At 39.3% G+C, this 26,664-nt stretch overlaps 1 protein-coding gene across 8 annotated transcripts; it reads left to right on the top strand.

Annotated features, from left to right (window-relative positions):
- The first annotated feature begins 51 nt into the window (after positions 1-51).
- zmynd8 (zinc finger, MYND-type containing 8) lies at positions 52-25,260 on the top strand. 8 transcript variants are annotated; one of them, XM_073875985.1, is made up of 21 exons: positions 52-70; positions 7,451-7,524; positions 7,688-7,839; positions 8,270-8,491; positions 10,529-10,642; positions 11,074-11,139; positions 11,389-11,481; positions 11,560-11,647; positions 11,728-11,783; positions 11,854-11,931; positions 12,043-12,158; positions 13,546-14,042; positions 14,392-14,520; positions 14,932-15,087; positions 18,804-19,358; positions 19,470-19,970; positions 20,080-20,273; positions 20,385-20,465; positions 20,546-20,624; positions 23,304-23,543; positions 23,820-25,260. In XM_073875985.1, the coding sequence occupies exons 2-21, from the start codon at positions 7,500-7,502 to the stop codon at positions 23,987-23,989; spliced, it is 3,612 nt and encodes a 1,203-aa protein (XP_073732086.1). In that variant the 5' UTR covers positions 52-70; positions 7,451-7,499; the 3' UTR covers positions 23,990-25,260. The 8 variants fall into 8 exon arrangements, with proteins under 8 accessions (XP_073732086.1, XP_073732088.1, XP_073732090.1 ...); XM_073875987.1 differs by lacking the exon at positions 52-70 and adding an exon at positions 1,380-1,508 and having other exon boundaries at positions 8,348-8,491; XM_073875989.1 differs by lacking the exon at positions 52-70 and adding an exon at positions 1,380-1,508 and having other exon boundaries at positions 23,304-23,598; positions 23,820-23,960.
- Positions 25,261-26,664: the final 1,404 nt, after the last annotated feature.

Raw genomic sequence — 26,664 nt, 5'->3', positions numbered from 1 at the left:
AATATTTCCGTATTTTTTTTTCCATTGACGGTTTGACGTTTCAAGTGCAAGTGAGTGTCTACCATCTGAAGTAAGTTACAAGGCGCGCGGAAATTCACAAATTTGGCGGTAACAAACCCTAACCAAACCGTTTTAGTGAACATATTCAGCATGCTTACTAGACAGGCTTTCGTAAAAATGATACTATTTGACAGTTTCGCTTGATATGAGGAAATTAAGGCGTGTTTTTGTTTGCTAACGCCACTGACATGGATTAGCCGTCCTCAGACAATGTTGTCTGTAAATAAATGACAAGGTCATAAAGATGACATATTAGAAATCACGAGTAATTAATATGCTGTATCTGTTAAGATAATTCCACCAGACAGATTTACGATGATTCATGATCATTAAATTTTTGATGAGTAAAAGGGCCTACTTCATAATTGCCCGTTCTTATTTGTTAAATTGTCACATAAGCTTAAATCCTGCGGCTTGTTGAGCACAAGTGTGACTTTCCTTTAGGTGGGTACATGGGGACAACATGTACCATATAACCACACTTTTAGGTTGTCTTTATGAGGTATGCACGTGTTGCTTTATGGTATGCGTTTCATTTAAATGACTCATTTAGTTTCAGTGTTCAAGCAACACTTCCTGCAGTCTAGTAGACTATGTATGGGTTGTCTGGTAATGTGTAGGTTACTAAAATTATGCATTCTTAAGATAATTTTTTTAATGATGAAATCAGGTTTCGCAGGGAGATAAGAGGGTATGGGGTGTGTTCACTTATAGGTGCTTCAGAACCTGTCTAACTAGAGTGGGTTAAGATAAGATCCTCTACACCCAACCCTCTCTATCCCAAACATTTGTTTATAATATGTTTGTCTCATTGATTTCTGATTTTATTTGATCAGTGCCCCCCTCCAAAAACGCTTCTATATTAGGACATGTTCAAATTATATAAAGGTGAGCTTGAGTAAACTACCATGGTTGCAAGTTGTCAATGGTTTGAGTAGAAAGTAGTAAATGATTTACAAAGATTTCCTGAGGTTAAACTGCAGATGATGGACTTCCCAAGATGTGTATGTGGACTTTTAGGAAGGGTTTTGTGCAAGTTTACTGACACACTTTTGTTGCTTTACCATTTTAATACTCAATTTTTTTAATCTTGTGTAAAAACAACTCAACATATATAGGTTCGGTTATGTTTAGTATAAGTGTTAGTATGTGTTGGTGTGATCGAGGCCTAGCTTCTTTCTCAATCTACAATCCTGCCATGGCCTGCCTGAACTGAACAAAAGACGTTCGCTCAGGAAATGTTTCAGCCAATCAGAGGCTGCTTTTCATTCTGCTTCTGAGCAAGGGCCAATCGTAGACCTGCTTTCATAGGTTTAACCAGAATGTTGGCTTGGCTGCCTTGGAGAGCCGAGACTGCTCTGTATAGAGAGGGAGGGCTGAGGGCAGTCCTCCATGTTTTAATAAGCATTGACATTACACACTGTGTTTTATGCCATGCATCCACAGAGGTAAGCCTGCTTTTTCATCGCTTCTTTATCTGATTATGTTGAACATTTGAATGATGTCATGCAAAATACTGGATATTCTCAGAGATAGAAAAAAATCTTGTCCCCACACTGTAGATCTGTATCCTGACAGGCACAGAGCTCAGAAATCACTCTTTGACTCTTGTTGTTCAGTTTGTCTTTGAACTTTCAGGATCACGTGGCTGACCTGTGCTAGCACAGTGACCGAATGGCCTCCTCTCTTCTTTACTTAGTAATGTTTCTCTAGAGCTGGAGAGAGGAGCACAGCCGTGTCTGGTTGTGTCACAGGCCAGACCTCTCAAAATGCAAGGCCCTGAGGAGCAGACGCTTTGTAAGAGGAAGCTTACATGCAGATTGGCAGAAAGATCGAGCTGCAGTTTTGGCTCAGGTTTCACATGTTTGAACAACACTTCAATGGCTGACATACTCAGTGTCCATTTTGCTCAGGATTTAGGCCGAAGTCACATAAGTATAGCAGTTGTTGGCTTTAAAGCGAAGAATTTCTGTTTCATAGACAGACATAAATGGTAAATTAGTCTTATGTTTGTTTGCTCAGAGTCAGACTACAGGCCATTCATTTTATCAAAACTCAATTGTGGTTGGCCATTTCAGACAGCTTCCTCTTTTTTTTAGCTGTGAACCCAAAAATACTGTTTGTAAATGTATGCATCTAAATGTGCAACATTTAATATATATTTATGGCATGCTTTTGGTGTTTCAAATATTTGTCTTGGTCCGTACCTGGTTTAATATAGTAGGAGTGTGATTAAGGGTAAGACCTAAAGACTGTGGACTAGTGTTAATGTTAAACCAAAGTGTTTATATTTTGAACTACTAGCTGCCAGTGTCTGCAAAGTCACATATGTGTTTAGTTGTGTTTGACAGTCTTTTTTGTGTGTCTGGCTTTACCTGGCTGCTTTGACATTATATGCATTTGTACAGGTGATTTACTGACCTATAATCTGTTCAATGCTGTCAAAAATGGTCCCTATCTGTAACTGGGGCAGGACCTTATATGTGCCATTTTGGTACATATATGTATATATTTGATACCAGTACCGTACTATAAGCCGCATCATTCAAAAATGCGTCATTAAGACGAAATAACATATATAAGTCACAGTAGACTATACGTCGCGTTTATTTAGAAAATTATTTCACAAAATCCAAGCCGAAGAACAGACATTTAATCTGGAAAGGCGAGTTATTCAACTAAACAATAGCAGACAGAACAGCAGGCTGAATAGATGTCTGTACGTTAAAGTAATATTATCAGTTATTTAAACGATAAACCATATAGCATACAGAACTTACCTGGAAGGTTAAATAGGCTAAATTAACCGAACAAGCCAACTAGCGTGAAGTTCGCATACTCGTCATTCCACATCACTAAATTAATTGAATTACATAAATACAGAAGCAGCATATGGTGGACTCTCGTGGCTGTAGACGGTAATGTTGTTTCTTGCCTCATAAATGTCAAAATTGATTCATACTGACTTACAAGGCGCACTTGACTATAAGACGCAGCACCAGCCAAGTTATAAAAAAACCGCGGCTTATAGACAGAAAAATACGGTATACCTTTGAGGTACTGGTTTGCACTCTTTGGTATCAATATGTACCTTTTAAAGTTCTAATATGAACTCTTTAGGTGCAAAGGGTTAAAGGGTACCACCCCAGTGACAGCTAAGGAAAAAAATGTTGACCATTTTTTTCTGACATTTTAGTTAGTATGTATATCTAAAGAGATAGGTGCAGAGGATTATGGGGTTTCTAACATTTACAAGACGACAGTGATGGATGAATATCAGAAAAATATGGAAAGCTGCACATTTTGCAGTTCCATTTATGCATTTGGCAAGTACAGTGCATACAATGTATAAATTTTCTCTGGGATTGAACCCGCAATGTTTTGCTCTGCTAACACGATGCTTTTCCTACTGAGCTCCAGAAACAGCTTACAGTAGCAGCTTATTACCGGTTGTTATTATTACAACCTGACTGTGTAAACTGTAAAAACATTTTCGTTGATGCATGAGATCCTTTTTGGCAGGCTGCTGACTGCTCAAGCCATTCTTGAGCGTCTAAATGGGAACGCATAAGGAGTATTCCCAAGACCAGCAATTTACTACGACTCCAATTACATTTTCCAGCCTTTTCTTTGTCTCCTGGTGCTTATAAGACCTTTAGTGCATTCCTGTGAGTCACTCATTTGTCAAAGCTCGGTTAGGCTCTCGCCTAACACGACACAGGGAGAGAACAAGATCAAAATGGTCGCTCTTAGCCATGAGCAGTGAAGGGGGAGGAGGGAAAGAGACACCTGACACATTCGTCCGAAAGCTCCCGCGTCCCGTGTTTGTTCTCACATAGGAGCCGGTAGTTTTCATGGAAGAGGAATATGAGGATTTTCAGGGTATTTTCCTGCTGAATGGCAGCAGCAGCCCTCCCTGCATTGCAGCAGTGTATCAGAGCAGAGAGAGGGAAGCGGAGAGAGCCACACAGCGCCAGCCACCCAATCACGCGCCTCCGTGTGGCTCTCAAACCAATCGGCAGCACACAGCTGAGGTTAAAGATTGACAATCGCTCTGAGAGCAGCAGGGAGAGCAAGGCCCTTCTGGAAAATTCTGCACCCATCTTTGTCTCATCCCTCACTGCCTTTAAATCTGAACAAATATTACATTTAAAAGGCTCAGCCTGAAGAATCTGTGTACTGTGCCCGTAAAGAAAAAGGTATGCTGTTATTATGTGTCAGTTTTTATGTGGAGGATCATACAATGTTGACGTGATTGTGTTTTCTTTTTAAGGGGCGGACGATTATTTAGGTTATACGTGTATGTATGCTTGTATTCTGATGATGTTTGCAGATGCTTTTGGGTTATTGATTATGCGAGATGATGTGGATGCTGCCGAGAGTGGGGAGTGGATGGTGCATGTAGGTTGGGCGTGAGGAGGCCAAGATGGCAAATGCTCAGTGTACAGATGTGTGCATGCTGTCAACACAACCCCTCCCCATTCGCATCTCTGAAGGTTGGGGGTGCAGGATAGAGAAAAACCTGATGATGGGAAAGGCAAAGATATTGCTGCCTTGTCAGTGATTACATTTTGTCAGGATTCACTTGTAAATGGGAAACCGTAAGAGAGACACATTATAAGCTAAAGGAAAATGCATTGCGATTCTTTTTGTGAATTTGTCTTTGTTTTTCTTAAATGAGTGGTTAAGGTCAGGGTAAGCTGTGCAATGGTGGGCATGTGTAATAAAGACGTGGGCATCAGGAAGGAGAGAAGCTGATTTTCTCTATGTACTGCTGGATGCCATTTATGCCGGAAAATGATTGAGATAATAGCAGGTCCTAAGCCTATACAAGGGATTGGCCTTATTAGAAGGTTTTGCATTGCTTTTCGGATCAACTGATGATGGCAAGCTAGCAATATCTGACTAGTTATAGCCCATCCGTCTATAAAAGCTATTTCGTGTATGCAGAAATTGAACAATTCTGTTTTGGCAGTGGAGGGAAACCATTTTGGTGAAGCTCCTGCCAATGTTGTAACTGAGCTGTGTTGCCTGTTATGTTTTTCTTCGAGGGAAGGAAGGCATGTTGTACAGATTGTTTCCGCTGGGCATCTTTGGGATATTTTTCCACTAAGGAAGTACATTTGCATTGCCAAAAATAGGCTACTGGGACATCGGATATTTTGTTTTGTTCCATTTGTTTGCCAGTATCAAGATGTTCAGATGTAAAACCATTTAAGTGCGTCTGACGTTTTCTTGTAAATGTTTAGGTGTAGTCTTTTTAATTTAATGGCAATGAAAAGGTTAAAGTCAGTAATTGAAATGCATTATTTTCACACATCACTATAGTTGTTTAAATGGTATGAAATTTGGCTGTCTTTCACTGCAAAACCCTCAAAGTTAGCGATGCACCGATATGGAAATTTTGGCCGATACCGATAACTCTTTATATTTGGGGGCCGATAACCTATATATATATATATATATATATATATATATATATAGGCCAATAAATATTCATATTATTTTCACAATGAAAAACTCCCAGACCGCGGACATCTTGTCTTCGTGCTAGACTAGCATACTCTTCTTAAGCCCGCAACACGTGTCATCTTCGTGCTATGTCACAGAAAGCACCAATCAAAACTTCACATGACCAGCAATGAGCAAGTAAAGTGGTTCAACAAACCAAAATCATCCATCATTTATCGGCTTTCATTTATCGGCCTAATTTTGCTATCAGACGATAACCGATAATATTAAAAATAAGCAGTTATCGGCCGATAACGATATGTCGGCCGATATATTGTGCATCCCTACTCAAAGTGCATGCAAGCTTTTCCGACAGAAACCTACATTTTTTTTCCCAAAAGACATAGTAAGCAGGTGCAAAATTACTTAAGGCCAAAGTATGGTCCATTTTTCCACATAGGTCACACATACGCTTACAGGAAATGTAGTATGTAGCCCAGGAGATGCATTGCATTTTGTCACAATGCACATGCGATGAACGTCTGTGTACTTGTATGAGTCAAATAAACTATACTTTGCAAGTTTAACCGTGCGCATACATGTAAAAACACACTATACTCCAGGCTTTAGGGGGAGCTGTGATGCATGCACTCTAAAAACAAACAATGCTAAATAGCACTAAAAGTGGTTCACTGGCTCATAATCATAGTGGAACTATTTTAAGTGCCATATAGGACCTTTGTAGAACTATATTGTGCTATATAGAACCATATCTGGTGCTATAGTGGTGCCATATCACCCCCGGATGGTTCTTCATAGGTGCTTTATAGACGGTTTCAGCAGTAATAACATAAACAATCGGCTTTCGTGGTCAACACGTAACTTCCGGTAAACTCCGGTAAGAATAAATAACAACAATGTACTTTAAACGTAGTTTATTATTTATATAATTAGCAAAATAAACAACACGTAGATTGCATAAGAAACCAAAACATTTATAATTTTCGACAAGATATTTGTGCAGACCATTAAAAAAACTGAAACCGGAAGTAAAGTTTGGACCAGACACGTATCGCGTCACCGCACGTGCGTCCTATGAAACCGTCTATATAGGTGCTATATAGCACTTAAAATGGGTTCCTCTTTGGTTACGAGCTTTTAGTGCTATTTGGCAAAAAAATTTTAGAGTGTGTGTTGCCACATTCGTGTTGCATTCAGGTCCAAGTACTTACATGTTACCCAAATTTGAATGTGAGATATTGGTTATTTCACATTCCTTTGCTAAAAATCAGCGTGGCGTTTAGTGGATTCTGCCAACAAAGCAGTATTTGTCAATGGCCTGAGGCCGGAAGCAAAAGTATTTGTTAAATATATAATTCACGCCGAGAGCACTCGGTCAGTATCATTCTCATTTTTTTGCCAGAGTTGGCGTTTAGCGACTTTAGCATCTGAGCTCTACAAATCTTCAGTTGCATTTTGACATGAATCCACAATATTGAGTATTTTAGATTGTGACTGGCATTTGTCAGTAGACAGAGCTGACCCTCGGTGTGGAAAATAAGTGTATTGTGTGTTGACTTGAGGGGGCCCAATGCTGCAGATTAGACGTCAGAAGGCTCTCTCTGTCTGTCTCTCTCTCTCTCTCTCTCTCTCTCTCTTTCTCCTGCATTGAGTTGTTGAAATAACTACCAGGATTTGTGAAACAGTGAATGAATGCATTTGTTTCCTTTTGCTCAGGATAGCTTTCAGAACATAGTTTCCAGATTACGTCATATTCCTTTAGTTGCATTGCTATTTCTAGCTTTAACCCTTTGAATATGATATATTCAAGGCTATTTTTAGTAAAACCTCTACAAATACAAACAACACCATTATACAATGGAAGCTACCCGTTTAAACCTTTTCTATAGGATTGATTTATTTTTACCTATTTTTGTAGCAGCTTGGCTGAAGGAGAAGTGAAGGCGGAGTCAGATGCGACTGAAGGGATGGAAATCGCAACACGATCCAAGGGTAAGAAATGTCCAATGAGATGAGAGATCAAATGTAGCATCTTTGGAATGTTGCACACTTTACCTTTCAGTTGCTACATTTGTTGATAATATCTGGATTTGGGAATACAGTTTAGTTGATACAATCAATTTAATAATGTGTTATTTGTGATTTTACCATGCAGCTTCTGATCAGGGGTCAGCAGAACGGGCCGTCCCAAAACGCAAGGCCTCCAGCCCTCCCCACTCTTCTAATGGACACTCCCCTTCCGAATCTTCCTCCAGTCCTGCCAAAAAGAAGAAGAAACCTGGCGCCGTCAATAACAGCAAAGACCAGGTAAAACTCACTCTACCTATACAAACCCATGTTCAAGTCCTGCATGCCTGACTTGAACACGTGTGTCATAGTTGTCGCTCATTCACTAAAGTCACTTCACTAACACTAGTGTGTGTCTTCTTTTGGGTGGCTTCTTCATGGTGATACACGACAAGATACCTTTATAGTTTTTGCCATAAGTTGCTATTTAAAATCAAATGGGTATTGTTGCTATTGTCATAATTATTTAATGCACAAGGAAGTAAAGAAATCTGACATTCTTTTTAGTGGAGGTACTAGTCAGGTCACTAGTTCAGCGGTCATCATTTTCGTCTGTCTTCCCATGCCGTTTTCTGTTCGATAACCTTTGTGCCTGCTTGTTTTGTCCTGTTACCTTTAATACCCGTGTTTTGAAATCCCGTCCCTCTGTTTTTTCTCGCCCGCATTCCAGTCAGAACTAAGACATGGTCCCTTTTACTATGCGAAGCAGCCTGCACTCACCACAGACCCTGTTGATGTTGTACCGCAGGACGGGCGGAATGATTTCTACTGCTGGGTGTGTCACCGTGAGGGACAGGTGCTCTGCTGTGAGCTCTGCCCGCGGGTCTACCACGCAAAGTGCCTCAAACTGGCCGCAGAGCCCGAAGGAGACTGGTTCTGTCCTGAATGTGAGGTACTGACTCAAGTGACAGCTCAAAACAAACAGCTCAAAAATCGTCTTAGCTGTTTATCAATCCTTTATCCATTGTTTGTTATGTACAATAGTATTGTGCAGAAGTCTTACTGTGCGTTCACACCTGACGAGGCGGACAAAAACGCACTATTCGTGCATAGTTGGACGCTTAAACATTTTGAGTTTACTCGGTTCATTCGAGACATTCATGCATATATTCGCGTCATGGGATGGGCTTATTTAGCTCAAATTTAGTAAACTTACCAGGTTCGACCTCCTCACTCACTTTCTTTCAAACAAGATCCGTTTAATTCCTGTAAAAGTACGAAGATGTCTCGTGTAGCGATGATGATTGTCCTCCATTGTTGTCTTGTTTTTCTGCCCCGCTCGCTTCTTGTAATCACGTCACTGCTAGAGCAAGCTCCTGGTTTGTTAACGCTGCCCGAAAATCTGCCAAAGTTCAGATTTTACAACTCTCGCGTCTTTGCATTGACTTAACATGTAAATAATTCCCGCTTGCTGCCTCTTCCGCGTCTGATGTGAATGCACCTGTAGGCCACCACCAGCATAGTTTTAATAATCATCCATATTAATTTTCTGCTCTCTTGATTAAGATACAAACAGAAAATACAGAAAAAGTGTAACTTTTTCACTAAACACATCTTGAAGTTCTGAAATAATTCGATTAGAATTCGGCTTTCACTTCATTTAGGTTTACTGCGAAAACATGACTTTCTTACTTAGTATTTTTGTCTTGTTTTCAGTACAAATATCTATAAATTCTTAAATTAAGATGCATTTTCTTGATGTTAGCCAAAAAACATAAAATCTAGGTGAATTTGTGCTTGAAACAAGCAAAAAATCTGCCATTTTGGTAAGAAAAAATGTGAACTTTTTAAACACTTAATTCAAGAAAAAACTCAAGAAAAATGTTCTTACCCCATTGGCGGATTTTTTTTCTTGTTTTAAGCACAATTAAGAATTTATAGATTTATTTTCCTAGGTCATTTTGCTCATCAAGAATTTAAAATGAAAGTATTTGTATTGAAAACAAGACAAAAATACAATGCAATAAAGTAAAATTTGCAGCGTTTAGGGGCCTGTTTACATGAGCACGCTTGAGGGTGAAAACATAAAAATATTTTATCGGACATGCCTTTTGTTTACACGGTGACTGCATTTTGGGGGCTTAAATACGCAAAAAATTAAAACCACCCTCCAGAGTGGAAATCTTAAAAACGCTATACCGTCACGTTCCCGTCTAAAGAGTAAAAACGCAAAAGTCTGCTCACGGTGGCTCTCGTCGCATACACATTTACATCACATGCATGGGCCAGTTCAGGAAAATAACAACAAACATGTCAGGATGTTTTGGACGAGACCTGGGAGAACAAGGAAGAAGGTGGTACGCAGGCTCGTGGACTTGGTGTTGTTGTGTGTCAGTGCTTCACATTGCCACCTAGCCGTCTTAAGTGCATACTACATCGAATATCACACACTTTTGCGTCACCATATGCATGCAGATTTCACCCCCAAAGCGCTTGTATAAACGCGAAATAAAAAGTGATAATGCAACACCACTTTTGCTTTTTCTCTTTAGATCGTTTCCGTGTAAACGTAGCCTAAGAGCCTAAACGTAGCCTGTAGGTATTGCTCACCTGTAAGGGGGGCTCACACTAAATACTTGACACTTTATAGCTTATATATTCTGTATTGTATTACTGCATGCAAATTTCCTGTATTTTCTGGTTGTATTCAAATAAAGAAAATGAGGCATAATTATATATTTTACTGTAACATTGCTAAAACAACAAATCTAATGGTGGCCTAAGACTTTTGCACAGAACTGTATATTAAAGGCATGTACTCTATGGTATTGAATACTGAACAACTACTGTACTGATATGTAAATGCTGGTGATCATAAATATGATATCAAATTCTTATTTGGAATAAAAGAAAAAATCCATTTTAAGTTCAATAGCTTTTTCAAACATTTGCATTTAACTCAGCTTTACGATTTTCTCTATTCTTTCAGAAAATAACAGTAGCCGAATGCATAGAGACTCAGAGTAAAGCTATGACGATGCTCACACTGGATCAGCTGTCTTTCCTGCTGAAGTTTGCTCTCCAGAAGATGAAACAGCCAGGTGTAAGTTTCATCTCCTTTAGCAGTTCACATTAGAGGTTTGTCATCTCATCTTTGTAGTTGGTTCTAATGGGAAAATATTTAGAAAGTAATGGTGGGAAATAGCTGTGTTTAATGTATAGTTATTTTAAGCCCTTTTCCTTTCAGAGCAGACATGGAGCTTAATTAACTTCTCAGTAGTGCTCTTGGGGCGCTTTCACACTCGAGATTTGGGTGCAGACCCGAGTTGGTTTGACCTCAAAGTTCAGTAAATTTTGGAAAGACAAAAATCTAAAGTCTTCACTCAAAACTAATAAACTTTTCTGACCAAAATCATATAATGTAAAAGAAAAAACTGCACGGGGAGCGGCGTGGTATCAAACTCATCCAAGCAGTCAAACCAAGTGTGAAAGATAGGCACCTCAGATCATGGGGCAGTTGTGCTTTCTTAACAGGACCAACCTCGTTCATCCTCTCAGCTTCCCCATGACGCTGCTTCACGGAGAAAGACTTTTAACTGGGTAAACAAATGCCATGCAAAAAAATCTTACTACATTCCCACCCCTGCCTTTTAAACATGTTTGCAGTGGATCATATTGATAATACACCATAGCACTGAACACAACATATAGTCTAAACTTTGTAGTTGGTGGAGATGTTGAAAGTTAATAGCAGTCATGCAAAGACAGCAAGGCCATTATTTCTATCTTCAGTGATGATATAGGTTAGTGCTAAAATATCTTTTATCTTTGTATTTTTCTTCTGTTCAGACGGAGCCCTTTCAGAAGCCAGTGTCATTGGAACAGCATCCAGATTATGCAGAGTATATATTTCATCCCATGGATCTCTGCACTTTAGAAAAGGTGAGAGTGAAACATTTTATGCTTAAAAAATGTGTAATTAATCAAGAATTTCATTAATTTGCTTGCTTTGTTATTCAGAATATTAAAAAGAAAATGTATGGATCCACCGAGGCTTTCCTGGCTGATGTGAAGTGGATTTTGCACAATTGCATCATTTATAATGGAGGTTGGTTACAGTGCGCTAATGCTTCTAGTTTTATGATGTGGTTTGATGAGTTTTGATTAAAATTGAGTTTTTCCTTCTAGGGAACCATAAACTTACAGCAACAGCAAAAGTTATTGTAAAAATCTGCGAACATGAAGTAAGTAAAGTGAAACACATCATAACATGCACTAAATTTAGTGCCTTTTTTAACACTAGTTATCTTACAGATGAATGAGATCGAAGTCTGTCCGGAGTGCTATCTATCTGCATGCCAGAAAAGAGACAACTGGTTTTGTGAACCATGTGTGAGTGCCTTACACCAAGCAGAATGATGTGGCATTTTAGACATTCCTTCTTCACATAGTAACAAGTGCAAGTTAACCATCTGTTCACTAAATATTTGTGTGCATCAACAGAGCAACCCTCACCCACTAGTATGGGCCAAGCTGAAGGGGTTTCCATTTTGGCCTGCTAAAGCTCTTCGAGATAAAGATGGACAAGTAGATGCTCGATTCTTTGGACAGCATGACAGGTAAGAAACTTTACCAACCATTTACCAGCCAGACCCGAATGACTTTCCGTCATCTGTGTTTATTGCTTTTTTAATGCAATGAAAGTTAAAGGGGACATATCATGAAAATCTGACTTTTTTCATGTTTAAGTGCTAAAATTGGGTCCCCAGTAGTGGTCTTCTCAGATCCAAAGAAATGTACCCGACCCGAAATTACCCAAATCACTTTACACCCGACATGCATAAATAATTTTTTTTCAAGAAAGACCCGACCCGAGACAAACCCAAGAAAATTAGACCCGAGTCTGACCCGAACCAGTGGAATTTTTTTTTTTACCCGGCTGTACCTGAATGTAAATGGCACCGACGTGTGTGCAGTCTGCAGCCTCACACGCAGCAATCAGACAGAAAGGAACCCCGCTGGTCTCGCAACCAATTTGGCGAGCTGCTCCATTTGTTTAACTTTGTTATCTGATGACGACACCAAGGTAAACTCTAAAATGTACATTTAAAATTGACTGACATGTCTGTTTCAATGAAAATTAACCTACCGCCAGCCACACAATGTCGCAAGCGCTCTTGGCAAACAGAGGAGAGGTTTGAAAAGGACATTGACGCACACACATGCGAGGAAGTTCGGGTCTTCAGGTCCGTTTGGCAAAAACACATTTATTTTAAGTTACCCGAGACCCGAGGCCACTATTATTATACCCGACCCATGTCCGAGGCACACGTGAAACTTTTAGACCTGAACCCGATCTCAGGTCGGACCTCAGGTTTTTGGATCTAAGTGGACTCATGAAGATCTCTAGTCCCCAGTGCTTCTATCAACCTAGAAAACATGAAAAAGATCAACTCAGTAACTTAGTTTTGGTAAACCATTCTCTGCAAGCATGTGAAAAATAGCTTGTTGAAATTTGGCTCCTCTTGTGATGTCAGTAGGAGATAGAACTGCCCCTTAATCTGCACTATCCAACCACAGAACTGCCATTTAGACTCAGCTCATTTGCATTTAAAAGGACACACTCAAAAACAGCACATTTTTGCTCACACCTACAAAGTGGCAATTTAACATGCTATAATAAATTATCTATATTGTATTTTGAGCTAAAATTTCACATACGTACTCTGGGGACACCAAAAACTTCTTTGACATCTTAAAAAAATCTTGTGAAATGTCCCCTGTAATGGAGATGGATGATAATCATAAGCAAGTCATCATAAGTAATTCATACAACTTGTATGTTGTACTACAAGGCTCCTGAAACAATGTGGCCATATGCTTTGTTCTGGGAACAGGCTAAATATTTTTACTGTAAAACAATAAAAAAAATACAGAAAGCTGATAAGATGATGTAGAGCATAACATCTGTACTATTTTTTTCATTCTTTCTAATTAATTTTTTAGGGCCTGGGTTCCTATTAACAACTGCTACCTCATGTCCAAAGAAATCCCATTCTCTGTAAAAAAGACCAAGAGCATCTTCAACAGTGCCATGCAGGAGATGGAAGTGTATGTAGAAAACATCCGCAAAAAGTTCAGCGTCTTCAATTACGCTCCGTTCCGCACGCCGTACACACCGGACAACCAGTTCCAGATGCTGCTGGACCCGGCAAACCCTGGCGCGGGCTCCGTCAAACCCGAAAAACATGAAAAGATCAAGTTCAGCTTTGATCTAACGGCATCTCCTAAATTGCTCGTGGGCAAGAGCATGGTGTCCAGTGGGACCACGGGAGGCGGGACAGGAGGGCGAATTTCATTAACGGATGTGCCTCGTTCACCAATGAGCACTAACTCGTCTGCCCATACTGGATCTGATGGAGAGCAGGAGACTGGAGAGAAAAACCATGCTAAAGCGGCCTTGCCCCATTACAGCACAGCAGAGGAGTCAATGGATTGTACTGGTATATAAAACACAATTGCTACTCTGTGTTCAACTTTCCTTGACTGTGAAATTCAGACTAAAATTTCAACCTAATTATGAGATTAGGAAATCGTTGATTTCATCTTTGACATGGATTTACTCAATATATTAAAGATATCAAAATTATATTTTCACAAAATGTTCTTTACATTGTGCAGGATGATTAGAAAACAGCAAACTTACTTTAGTTGGGTTTTCACAGACTGGGTCACATATGTTGGATCAGCTACTTAGCTTTGATGATAGAGAACCAACCTGATTAAAAATTAAGTGTGTGTTGCTATAGTCCATACATTTTAAACCATTAAAGCTCATTCGCTCTTTTACTGCATCACCCGCCCCTCCTAGAACAGGAAACACCTTAGAAAGTCCTAAACCATTCCACTCCCCAGCTCCCAGCACCCCTGTTAAACAGGAGAAGACCCCAACCACCGGCAGCATCCTCAACCTAAACCTTGGTAGACCTTTTTCACTTCTGCATTTTGAGTTATACTTCATTTCATGGATCTAGTTGGAGTAGACAGGATGTTAAAGGCTGTGAGGCACAAGATCTTGGATCTTAACACAACATTTTTGCCATCAAATCATTTATCTCTTTGTTTGAGCTACATGACATTGGATTAACCAATGACACAGGTTTGGTGTAGTCTCTTTGTTTGACTAACTGCAGAATGAAACGACACATTTTGCATTAGAAATACTGTCTATTTTGACTTGGGTCTACTGTTGTGTTGAATTGTTGGCATCAAACAGGATGTAATGAAATACTGGATAAGCACAATTGATTCAGCTTTACTGCTCTATTGTTATTTTTGATGCTGTATATTTTTGGATGTGCTCCTGATTGAGAGATGTGTTTTCTGCGTTAGATCGCAGTAAAGCAGAGATGGACCTGAAGGAGTTGAGTGAAAGTGTTCAGCAGCAGAACCAGCAGCAGCCTTCTCTCACATCTCCTAAAAGACAGATCAGAAGTCGCTTCCAGCTCAACCTGGACAAGACCATAGAGAGCTGCAAAGCACAGCTGGGTGAGTTCTGATGGAAATCTGACAGGGATATGGGAACTAGAGTCACCTGAAAGATAACAGGTCATTGCATTAAATAAAATTACATTGGCGATTACAGCTGTGTGTTTGCAATGCATTGCAGTACGGTGCAGTGTGGCGATATATTGGGGTATTTCTTATTTTTGGGAAATATAATAAGATATCATTTTAGGATAGCTTTCATTGTGAACACACCACCATATGCAAACCTTAGCAAAGTAATTTGTGGAGCACCCCTTTGCTAGTACTTCCTGTCACTGTGTAAGTTTAGAGATAAGAAAAATGCTCTAGTGGTCGAGATGTAACCTCCAACAAAACAACTGCTATGAGTCTTGTACGGTTGTAATTTTTAAATTATCGATTTATTTATTTATCTTTTTGGGAATCAATACAGTATTGCCAAACAAATATCATGACACTTGCATGTATCGATATTTTCTTACACCCCTGTTGGCGACTTTCTAAATGTACTGTATGTCAGTCCACCATTTTAACGTATATTTTAATTGAACAACAATTTTCTGTATATATTTTTCCTATGTTTATGCATTTGGCAGATGCTTTCATCTAAAGCGACTTACAGTGCATTTAAGCTAAATACATTTCTTTTATTATTTGTATGTGTGTCTGCTTGGATCAAACTCATGACTGTGCTATACCAGCTGAGCTACAATTCACACTGCACAACTAAAACAACATCAAAGAGTACTCACAGAGCATCCTTATGGCATTCATGCTTAACTGTTAATGTTATTGTCTTCTTCACACATAGCATCGGTCCAAAACTTTTAAGGCATCGCCATAAAACGTTTAACGCCAGCAAATTGCTGGAGTGATTGGACTAATAAACCTAAAATGCTGATTTAAAACCTTTTTATAGGCCAATTTTGTATGTTTAAAAGTATGTTTAAAAGTGTCCTTGTAAGGTATACTTCATTTGACTTTTATGTGTACATAGACGTTTCGACGCATGCGCATTGCGACAAAATCCAATGCATCTTCTGGGCTACATATTACATTCTCCTGTATGCGCATGTGCAACCTACGCGCACAACGTCCAAAATCCGGCAGCCTAATGGTGCTTTCACACAGGACGCAGTGTGCGCGGCGCTATGAAACACATTCATTTCAATGGCTTGCGCTGCCGGTTTGTTGTTGCGTCGACCAAAGACGAGCGTCGCGGTCAAAGTTTAAAATAGTTTAACTTTTGCGCTGTGATCTCTGACGAATACCCGCACGGCCAATAGAAACTGGGCATCCAAACAAGCACAAAAAGCTAAATGGACGAAAAGCTTGTACTGTGTCTGTCAGAATTCCCGGAGCTGTATAATACAAGTTTACGCTCCTTTAGAGACGTCATGAAAACACATCAATTCAAGTTGGCATGTCAGGTAGTTATGTTATGTAGGTATGCAGCTTAAGTTACGTGAAATGGAGACAGCAGCGTCTGTATTCCTCCTTCACTACTTAAGGGAATAGTCTACTCATTTTCAATAGTAAAATATGTTATTACCTTGACTAGGAATTGTTGATGCATCCCTCTATCGTCTGTGTGCGTGCGCGTGGGCGCTGGAGCGCGCTGCGGCGCTTCGATGGCATTTGGCTTGGCCCCATTCATTCAGTGGTGCCATTTGGAGATAAAGATAAAGTGACCAAACACATCAACGTTTTTCCTATTTAACTTGTTTGACTCTGTGGACCCTGTACCGGGTCCAGAATTATCTTATTTTGACTTAATATAAAATATTCCTTTAATTTTTAATGGTCTGTCATGGACCCAGTACCACATATGAGATACTGTTTGAAAGCTTAGACTCTCTACTTTCTGCAGATATGCATCACTTTGAGATATGTTTCACTGTAAGAAAGTTAGTTACACTTAATTTACACTATCACCCCCCCCCCATAATTTTTAATATCATTTAATATTCACATATTTCATATTTTTCAAGTATGACAAACATGGGCAAGTCTTATATCAAATGAAAGCTCTCACTCTCAGGAATAAGGCTGCAGTGTCATTTTTGTCCTATTTTTATCACATATCCAACAATTGTCGAATGAATAATGATGTAAAAAATCATCTTTTGTAAACATATGGGAAACTTGAGTGTGGACTGCCTCAGATAGCACAGATAGCCACAAATGATACACCATCTTTTCTCTTAGGTCCTACTCTAAAAAATGAGTCCATTCACAGCATTTTCTTTGGTTGTGTGCATGAATAATCCCTTGCTATTTATCATATGTGCAAAACAAAAAATTAATATTTATATGAAAAATGTATTTTCGCACACTTCAGTAAAATGAGAATAACTTTTGAATGCGACATGCTAAAGAGATCATTCTTTCTTTTTTTGACTGTTTACTGTCTGCTGCTGGTAACAACCAGAACTGTCTGCAGTCTGCTAGAGCACCCAGAACCAGAGTTATACACTATCAGAGGCAGTATTTACAACATAAAAAAAGAAAAATTGGTGTTTTATCATATGAAAAACCACATAAATAACAATATTTGTCACAAACAGCAGCTTTTTATGTAACTTCAAAGGGTTTTCTGCAAAATGATATAAAGCAATTGCATTTATTTCACAGTTGGAGTAAAATAACTTTTGCAATTATTATGATAGAGAAAAAATTCCTTTTTCCTCTGTAAGCTGGCAATTGCTGGAATCAAATAAAACTGTCTGCAGGTTTCGTTCCCACTCAGGGCCAGAGTTATACACTTTTAAATACAGACTTTAGAAAAAAAACATCAAAAAGCGCCTATTTATTTTTGTGTTTATTAGAGGACTGACAACACATACAACCATGTTGAGCACTTTTAACAGTGTTTTATGTAATTTCAGAGGGTTTCCTGTAAAATGATACCAAACTTTTGTATGTGCACCTCTGCTTGAAGCTTTTGAAATTGGGTAGGCCAAATCCAGGCGAAAATCCCCAAAATAGCCTCAGAGTTAAGACGAGTAGTTATACGAGCAAGTTTGGTGGTACAAAATAAAACGTAGCACTTTTCTAAGCGGATTTAAAAGAGGAACTATATTTTATGGCGTAATAGCACTTTTGGGAGTACTTCGACTCGGCGCAGTAACACCCTCCCTCTCCCATTATGAGAGTGAGAAGGGGAGCGGAATTTTCAGGCGAGTCGAAGTGCTCCCAAGAGTGCACGTGTACTGTACGCGGACCCTCGCATACATGTGAAAAATTGACTATACTTTGGCCTTTGACCAAGGCAGTTAGGAGGTGTGCACACCAAGGCATTTACGCCAGCGTCCCAGCGTAAGTTTCAATTGTTTCCAACGGAAGCACCATGATTTTCAAAAATGCTGGTGGGTTTTGTCCACGTTGAGCAACGAAAGTTGAAAAATGTTAAACTTTGGGTAAACGCTCAGCTCATCAATGTCACTTCTCACTTGGCCGTCCAATCGCAGTGGAGGGGGGCGGGACAAATATCACAACGACTAACCAACGTATTGTTCAACGACTGATAAACAAAGCACAAGTGTCATAGCAACCAAAGCGCTCAGCTGAAAAAAAGCAGGCAAGCGCCTCAGCGCCCGCCCGGAGTTTTCAGCCACGTTTAAACACTTTGATGTACACGCCCCATTTGGCTTGAACACTTTTAAACCCAAGATTTTATGCAGTATTTTATCTTCTAAATGATTGATACCGAGTGTGGAATCTTTATTTATTTGCAGGTATAAATGAAATATCAGAGGATGGTGTTGGGCACAGCGACTCAGAGGAATCTGACAAGTCTGACTCCAGCGACAGCGAATACGCCAGCGACGACGAACAGAAATCTAAGACCAGCCAAGACAATAAAACTGCAGGTGATGGTAAAAACGCGAAAGAGCCCCTTAAAAAAAAGACTAAACATTCAGCGGCGGCTGGTGAGGACAAAGAAAGCAGAACAGAGTCTACTACAACCACCAACACAGCAACCAAAGGAAAACCCATCCAGAAAACGAACCCAGCTGACACTATAGCCAAAGAGAAGCCAGGTATGGAATCAGAAAAAGAACCACCGGAGAAACTAAAAGACAAAGTAGCTATGCCATCCCCAGAGAAACCCAAGACATCGGAGGAGGCTGGGCAGCCGACATCTGCGGATGTGGAAATGGACTCTGATTCAGAAAGGGAGCTAGTCATTGACCTGGGAGAAGAGCAGGCTGGGAAAGAAAGGAAGAGGACCAGGAGAGATTCAGCCGCTGTCACCGCACTCAAAGAACCCACAGTCTCCAAACCTGAGGGTGAGATTGCCTTAGATTGCTTTGATGAAGGCATATTATCTCATTTTGAAACAACAAACTTGTGTTGACCGACATGTTAAGTATATATCAAACATTTCTTTTTGGTTGCAGGTAAATCCACTCCAATTTCAAGTGCTCTCACCCAGCCCCAAAACCCAGCTGTCCCCTCCTCCACCCCAATTATCAAAGACCCATCTCAGTCCCCAATGGCTATCCCACTTAACATAATACCCCTAACGGTGGCTTCAACCAGCACCACTCTGACCACCTCCACCCTCCCCAATGCCACTCCCGGCACCCTCAGTTCTCCACCCGTTCCCACCAGCACCGTGAAGAAACAGCGTCCCTTACTGCCCAGAGAGACCGTGCCTGTGGTTCAGCGGGCCGTCGTCTGGAACCCTACCACCAAGTTTCAGACGTCCTCTCAAAAGTGGCACATGCAGAAGGTGCAGAGGCAGAACCAGGGCCAAACGCAGCCGGCAACGCAGGCACAGGTGTTAACGCAGGTGCAGAACAGCCAACAGCCGCAGCAGCAAGCGCAGGTCTCCTCATCCTCATCTGGACAGCAGGCGTCTTCCAGCACCAGATACCAAACGAGACAAGCTGTTAAAGGTATGTAGCTCCATTTCCAATGAGGTGTCATTTAGTGAATGTTGGAGATTAAACACCAAAACATTCTTATATACCATATATCATTGAATTGATGTGTGTATATATCCAGCCGTGCAGCAGAAAGACTCGCCACAAAGCACGTCAACATCTGCGGTCACTCTGGTCACCAGCACGCCGGTGTCCGCCACCATGACGGCAGGAGTCACTGTTAGCTCCTCTTCATCGACTTCCACGCCTGGAGACTTCCAGATCCCGACCACATCTGCTGATGTAGCAGCTGATATCGCCAAGTACACTAACAAAGTGAGATTGGGTGACTGTGGATTCAGATGCTCATATCTTGGGATGAAAACAAATTAGTTTATAAATGTAATTATTGAAATGCTAGACTGACAGTGTTTTTAAACTCTTCAGATCATGGATGCAATCAAAGGGACGATGACTGAGATTTATAATGATCTTTCTAAGAGTACATCAGGAAACACAATAGCTGAGGTTTGTATAAAAAAAAAACTGCAGAAGAGCATAATACTTTATAGCAAATAGCTATCTTTATTTCCTCTTTTTTTTTACAGATTAGACGGTTGCGAATTGAAATCGAAAAACTGCAGTGGCTACATCAACAAGAGTTATCAGAGATGAAGCACAACTTAGGTACCTCATTTTCTGATTTAGATTTTTTTATCTGTTTTACACTTTGTTGTCTTGTGACACATCATGTACTGCTATTTATACATCAGTTAGTTCCGGTCCTTGATTCTGATTGGTCTATGGCTGTGTTTTATTCACGATAAAACACAGCTGTGACCGCTGCACCCAACGATTCTGTGCATCACAGCACCAATTAGCAACGTTAAAGTATGTGACACATTCTGTATTTTTTTCAGTGGAAGGAAGGCTTTTGGTAATTTTACTTCATGAAAGTTGCTTTGCTAGATATTGTTTTTGCTTTAATATTTGTATTGTATGGTAACCATTTTATAAAAGCAATAAGGTAGTGCTGTCATGAATAAGTCAAGGCTGAAGAAATGTTGTACACTGCAAAATATTACTTTCTTACTTTGTATTTTTTCTTGTTTTCAGTACACTCTAAAAAAACAAACGGTGCTATATAGCACCAAAACTGTTGATTTGAATCGTAACCATAGAAGAACCGTTTTTAGTGCCATATAGCACCGGTGACGCACCGGTGAAGCACCTGTGTAGAACCATATAGGTGCCATATAGCACCACATTTGGTTCTACATAGCACTATATGGTTCTACACAGGTGCTTCACCGGTGCTTCACCGGTGCTATATGGCACTAAAAACGGTTCTTCTATGGTTACGATTCAAATCAACAGTTTTGGTGCTATATAGCACCGTTTGTTTTTAGAGTGTACAAATATCTAAAAGAAAAAAGTTAACTTATTTCAAGGTTTTTTTTCTTACCCCATTGGCAGATTTTTTGTGCTTGTTTTATGCACAAATTCACTTAAAGGCGGGGTGCATGATTTTTGAAAAACACTTTGGAAAAGGGAGTCGGGCTGAGTACCAAAACACACTTGTAGCCAATCAGCAGTAAGGGGCGTGTCTACCTACCGACATTGTGGCCTGGGTTGTGTATGTGTGGGGCGGGTCTATCAAAAGAAGGTCCAGATTCTATTGGGGTAGGGCCGTGTTTGTTTAGGTGATTTTAAATATCAACATTGGCTTTCAAAGATCATGCACCACGTCCACGTCTTTAAATTTGATATTTTCTAAGGTCATTTTGCTCATTAAGACAATGCATCTTGATTTAAGAATGTTTAGATATTTGTACTGAAAACAATTGAAAATGGAACTGAAATTTTTTTGCAATGTATACCCCAGGGGTCTCCGACCTTTTTGTGAGAAATAGGACAATGGATAAAACAGGATTTTATCCATTGGAGGGTTATTTTTTTTATATAGTTTACTCAAAACAATTTTGCTTTATTTGATTTTATTTTTACATGTTGATATGTTTTATCATGGTTTAAAATGTTAACATACATAAAAGAAGCCAAGCTAATATAAAAAATATGTAATTAAAAATATAAAAATAAAAGCTATTAATAGAATGTGCTTTGGCGGGCAACTCACAGACTGTGCGGGCAACCGTGGGCACCATGTTGGAGAACACTAGTATAGACGGTTTCAGCAGCAACAACATAAACAAACGGCTTTTGTGAACTATACACTGCAAAAAATGATTTTCAAGAAAAAACTTTTTTACTATTTTGGTCTTGTTTTCAGTAAAAATATCTAAAAATTCTTAAATTAAGATGCTTTTTCTTGATGAGCAAAACGACCCAAGAAAATAAGCCGAATTTTCAGACCAAAAATATAAAATTTAAGTGATTTTGTGCATAAAACAAGCAAAAAAATCTGCCAAAATTTTTCTTAAAGGCGCTCTAAGCGAATCTGTGTGACGTTACTTTTTGTTGATGTTTAAACTGTTTTCAAACAAACGGAGCGTAGCTAACTCCTCCCCGTCCCCATTTCTTCCGTGCTTTCATGAACGTGCCTAACCGCCACCTCCAAATCCTTCTTGTCGTTTATTGGCTGGAACAATTTTGCTTACCCCATTGGCAGATTTTTTTGCTTGTTTTATGCACAAAATCACTTAAATTTTGTATTTTTGGTCTAAAAACTAGACTTATTTTCTTGGGTCGTTTTGCTCATCAAAAAAAGCATCTGAATTTAAGAATTTTTAGATATTTTTACTGAAAACAAGACAAAAATACTTAGAATTTTTTTCTTGAAAATCATTTTTTACATTATATGCAACTTCCGGTGGACTTTCACATAGAATCAGTAAAAACAGAGTCCTTTTACACTAGTTTATTTCTGATAACAAGGGAAATAAATGACAAGTAAATGTTTTTCGTTCATATATAATATTTAATGTGTATCAACTATTACACTCAGCTAACATTACTGTGTATTATTGAATAATGTTAGCTGCATGTCCTTGAAATCTTGCCTGGCTGCCAAACCTTTCCGCACAGCTGTGATCCATGCTCGTCGTCTCCCCTCGTCTTTAGCAAACCAAAACATTTTACTTCATTAAGGTATTTGTTTCAGAGATCAGTTTAGCCACTAACCAAACAGGAAGTTCCTTTCGGTTCAGTCGCGTAACCGTGACAACATGCATGTGTCCGATAAAACCATCTATTGGCAAAACGGGAAGCGGAGTGACTTATTCCATAATACAGCACAGCCTTTTGTACCTTATTGCTTACAAATAAAGTTCAATAAGGCACAACAAATCTATTGTCTTGATATTTACCCAGTCATCCTGACCTGACCCTTGTGTATGTGATTTTTAGAGTTGACAATGGCAGAGATGAGACAGAGTCTTGAGCAGGAGCGGGACAGGATCGTGACGGAGGTCAAGAAGCAGATGGACGTAGAGAAGCAGCAGGCTGTGGATGAAACTAAAAAGAAGCAGTGGTGTGCGAACTGCAGAAAGGAGGCCATTTTCTACTGCTGCTGGAACACCAGCTACTGTGACTACCCCTGCCAACAAGCACACTGGCCTGAACACATGAAGTCATGCACACAGTCTGGTAAGATGTAGTGTGGGCATCAGACTCATACAGAACTGTGAGAGTGATAACAGATGTGAGTACAGATGAGGTTTACTTGTGCTTAATATGATGAGATACAATCACTATAACATCACTTGACCCCATTTTTATAAATAATTCACCTTTAAAATTTACTCACTCTCATGTAATTCTAAACCTGTGTGACTTTTTCCCCATGACAAAAACAAAAGGAAATAGTTTTAGGTTATCTATGTGTGTTAGACTATTAAACAAATATTACATATTATTTTTCAGCAACATCATCACAGCAAGAGCAGGATACAGAAGGTAACACAGACGTTGCACCCAAAGCCCACGGGCAGCCCAATAATGGACCCAACTCACCCAGAGAGACTGTAGCCACTATACCTGCAGAGAGAGACAGTGACGTGGATAAAACCAAGGACACCGTCACTGTTTCCTAGCTCGGATGTACATACACTAAACTGGACTTACTTCTGTACAGATGTAAATAATGTAGATGTTGTCAAATTGTTCACTACAAAATGTTTATTTAACATATGTTTGTCTTGCCTAATAGTGCTTTTGTGATATTCTTTTTTTTTTGACGTAATATCTGAATGTTCCCAGACAAAGACCACACAAAAATATTCCTGTTTAAAGGCCAGAAAGACCTTTCTATTTATGTTGCTTTTTAACTGCTTGGGGTTTAGCTGAGCAAATTATTTTATTTGTCCAAAATATTCAAATACCACATCATTCAGGGGGTCTGCATAATAAAAAAAGACAAAGGATGAAGATCTTTCAAGAATGACTCACTCAGCTTAAAATGGTTACCGTAAAGCAACACGCTTCTTATTTCCAGTTACAAAAACCAGTATATAATGTTATTTTTTATTTTTAGTATTTTTATCAGAAAGAGTACTGTTTTGTATTTTTGGAATATCTTATTTATGCCAATTTATATAAAAAAAGAACCTTCGGTTATGGAAAACTTAAATGACTACACATTATATTCTGTCCTTACATTGCTAAGACAGGATTTAACACTGTTTCACCTATGACTACTTCATCACAGTCTTGTTAGGATTGTGTGTGTGGACACAAAGAGATTGTAATATGTTGTAAAACTGTATTATCAATAGAAAATATAGTCAGCATGATCTGTTTATTTGTTTTACTGTATCTTAAATATCTTAAATGCCTTTATTTTTTTCTGCCTTCCTCTTAATGGTCCTGATTATGTTTCAGTTACACAGAGACAGTATCCTCGTGAAAGTCTGTCATTTTATTTCTACTAAATGTTCTTTCTTGGTCTTTATATAGTTTTGTTGAAACATTGTTATTGGCAAAGTATTTTTATTGGCTTTATTTATCAAACGATTTACATTTTTATATCCTTTTTAACATGACTGTATTACATCAAGGGCACCAAAGTTCTTTGCTAGTTATAATTTTGTTTACAACATATTTTTATGTTTATTTTACGTTTTGTTCTTAGTGACTGAAGAGCAAACTACGACCTGGAACATTCCTTAACATGTTATACTGTTAATAGTGCATAAATATGTTATTCCAAACCATAAACATAAAAGAGGAGCGATCAAGAAAGGCTTTTCCGTTCAAGAACAAATAGATATTTACATTATGTATATAAAAAGATCTTGTGGTCTAAATTGTAATTTAATAGTTTTTGTATGGTGCAAGTGAATTAAAGAACACCTGAATGAAAGTATTGAAACAGAGTCCTACTTTAATGAACAACACATAAAAATAGAAAAAGTACACTGCACATTGTATAACTTTCAAGTACCTTTACATTGTTTCCACGCTATTCTAACATATTCTAAATAGTCAGTAACGATGTTGTCTAGATATGTACAGTGAGGAAAATAAGTATTTGAACACCCTGCTATTTTGCAAGTTCTCCCACTTAGAAATCATGGAGGGGTCTGAAATTGTCATTGTAGGTGCATGTCCACTGTGAGAGACATGATCTAAAAAAAATCCACAAATCATAATATATTATTTTTAACTATTTATTTGTATGATACAGGTGCAAATAAGTATTTGAACACCTGTCTATCAGCTAGAATTCTGATCCTTAAAGACCTGTTAGTCTGCCTTTAAAATGTCCACCTCCACTCCTAAAATTAGGATGCACCTGTTTGAGGTTGTTATCTGCATAAAGACACGTGTCCACCCCATACAATCACTAAGAATCCAACTACTAACATGGCCAAGACCAAAGAGCTGTCCAAAGACACTAGAGACAAAATTGTACACCTCCACAAAGCTGGAAAGGGCTACAGAGATATTGCCAGGCAGCTTGGTGAAAAAAGGTTCACTGTTGGAGCAATCATTAGAAAATGGAAGAAGCTAAACATGACTGTCAGTCTCCCTCGGACTGGGGCTCCATGCAAGATCTCACCTCGTGGGGTCTCAATGATCCTAAGAAAGGTGAGAAATCAGCTCAGAACTACATGGGAGGAGCTGGTCAATGACCTGAAAAGAGCTGGGACCACCGTTCCAAGGTTACTGTTGGTAATACACTAAGACGTCATGGTTTGAAATCATGCACGGCACAGAAGGTTCCCCTGCTTAAACCAGAACATGTCCAGGCCCGTCTTAAGTTTGCCAATGACCATTTGGATGATCCAGAAGAGTCATGGGAGAAAGCCATGTGGTCAGATGAGACCAAAATAGAAACTTTTTGGTCATAATTCCACTAAACGTGTTTGGAGGAAGAAGAATGATGAGTACCATCCCAAGAACACCATCCCTAATGTAAAGCATGGGGGTGGTAGCATCATGCTTTGGGGGTGTTTTTCTGCACATGTGACAGGGTGACTGCACTGTATTAAGGAGAGGATGACGGGGCCATGTATTGCGATATTTTAAACAACCTCTTTCCCTCAGTTAGAGCATTGAAGATGGGTCAAGGCTGGGTCTTCCAACATGACAATCGCCCAAAGCACACAGCCAGGATAACCAAGGAGTGGCTCTGTAAGAAGCATATCAAGGTTCTGGCGTGGCCTAGCCAGTCTCCAGACCTAAACCCAATAGAGAATCTTTGGAAGGATCTCAAACAGGCCAGAAACCTGATTGATCAAGAGAAGATGTGTGGAGGAGTGGGCAA

Source organism: Misgurnus anguillicaudatus, chromosome 14 (assembly GCF_027580225.2).
Source record: "Misgurnus anguillicaudatus chromosome 14, ASM2758022v2, whole genome shotgun sequence".
Lineage (NCBI taxonomy): Eukaryota > Metazoa > Chordata > Actinopteri > Cypriniformes > Cobitidae > Misgurnus > Misgurnus anguillicaudatus.
The sequence above is the reverse complement of the archived record's forward strand: the minus strand, read 5'-3'. Positions and strand labels throughout refer to the sequence as shown.